We start from the raw sequence: 602 nt of genomic DNA on the forward strand, positions 1-602 counted from the left end.
GGATCTCCATCCCCTTCTTTGCTGTCTACATCTCTGTGCTTCTTGGCAATGGCACTCTCCTCTACCTCATCAAGGATGACCACAATCTCCATGAGCCCATGTACTATTTTCTTGCCATGCTGGCAGGCACAGATCTGATGGTGACATTGACCACGATGCCAACTGTAATGGGTGTCTTGTGGATGAATCATCGGGAGATGAGCCACGGAGCTTGCTTCTTGCAGGCCTACTTCATTCACTCCCTTTCCATTGTGGAATCTGGTGTCTTGCTTGCCATGGCCTATGACCGATTTATCGCCATCCGCACCCCTCTGAGGTATAACTCCATTCTTACCAATTCTCGGGTGATGAAGGTGGGATTGGGAGTATTAATGAGGGGCTTTTTATCCCTTGTGCCCCCAATTGTGCCACTCTATTGGTTCCCATATTGCCGTTCCCATGTTCTTTCCCATGCCTTTTGCCTCCACCAAGATGTCATGAAGCTTGCCTGTGCTGATATTACATTTAATCGTGTATATCCAGTTATTCTGGTTGCTTTGACTTTCTTCCTAGATGCTCTGATTATCCTCTTCTCTTATATTTTAATCCTGAAGACAGTCATG

General features: G+C 46.5%; 1 protein-coding gene across 1 annotated transcript; it reads left to right on the forward strand.

The window, feature by feature from the left end:
* Nucleotides 1–5: 5 nt before the first annotated feature.
* LOC115285184 (olfactory receptor 51B2-like) lies at nt 6–596 on the forward strand (the record flags this gene model as incomplete). Its single annotated transcript, XM_029931532.1, has 1 exon — nt 6–596. A coding segment is annotated over one exon (591 nt), but the record flags the coding sequence as incomplete, so codon positions are not given.
* Nucleotides 597–602: the final 6 nt, after the last annotated feature.

Source organism: Suricata suricatta, unplaced genomic scaffold (genome assembly GCF_006229205.1).
Source record: "Suricata suricatta isolate VVHF042 unplaced genomic scaffold, meerkat_22Aug2017_6uvM2_HiC HiC_scaffold_50080, whole genome shotgun sequence".
Lineage (NCBI taxonomy): Eukaryota > Metazoa > Chordata > Mammalia > Carnivora > Herpestidae > Suricata > Suricata suricatta.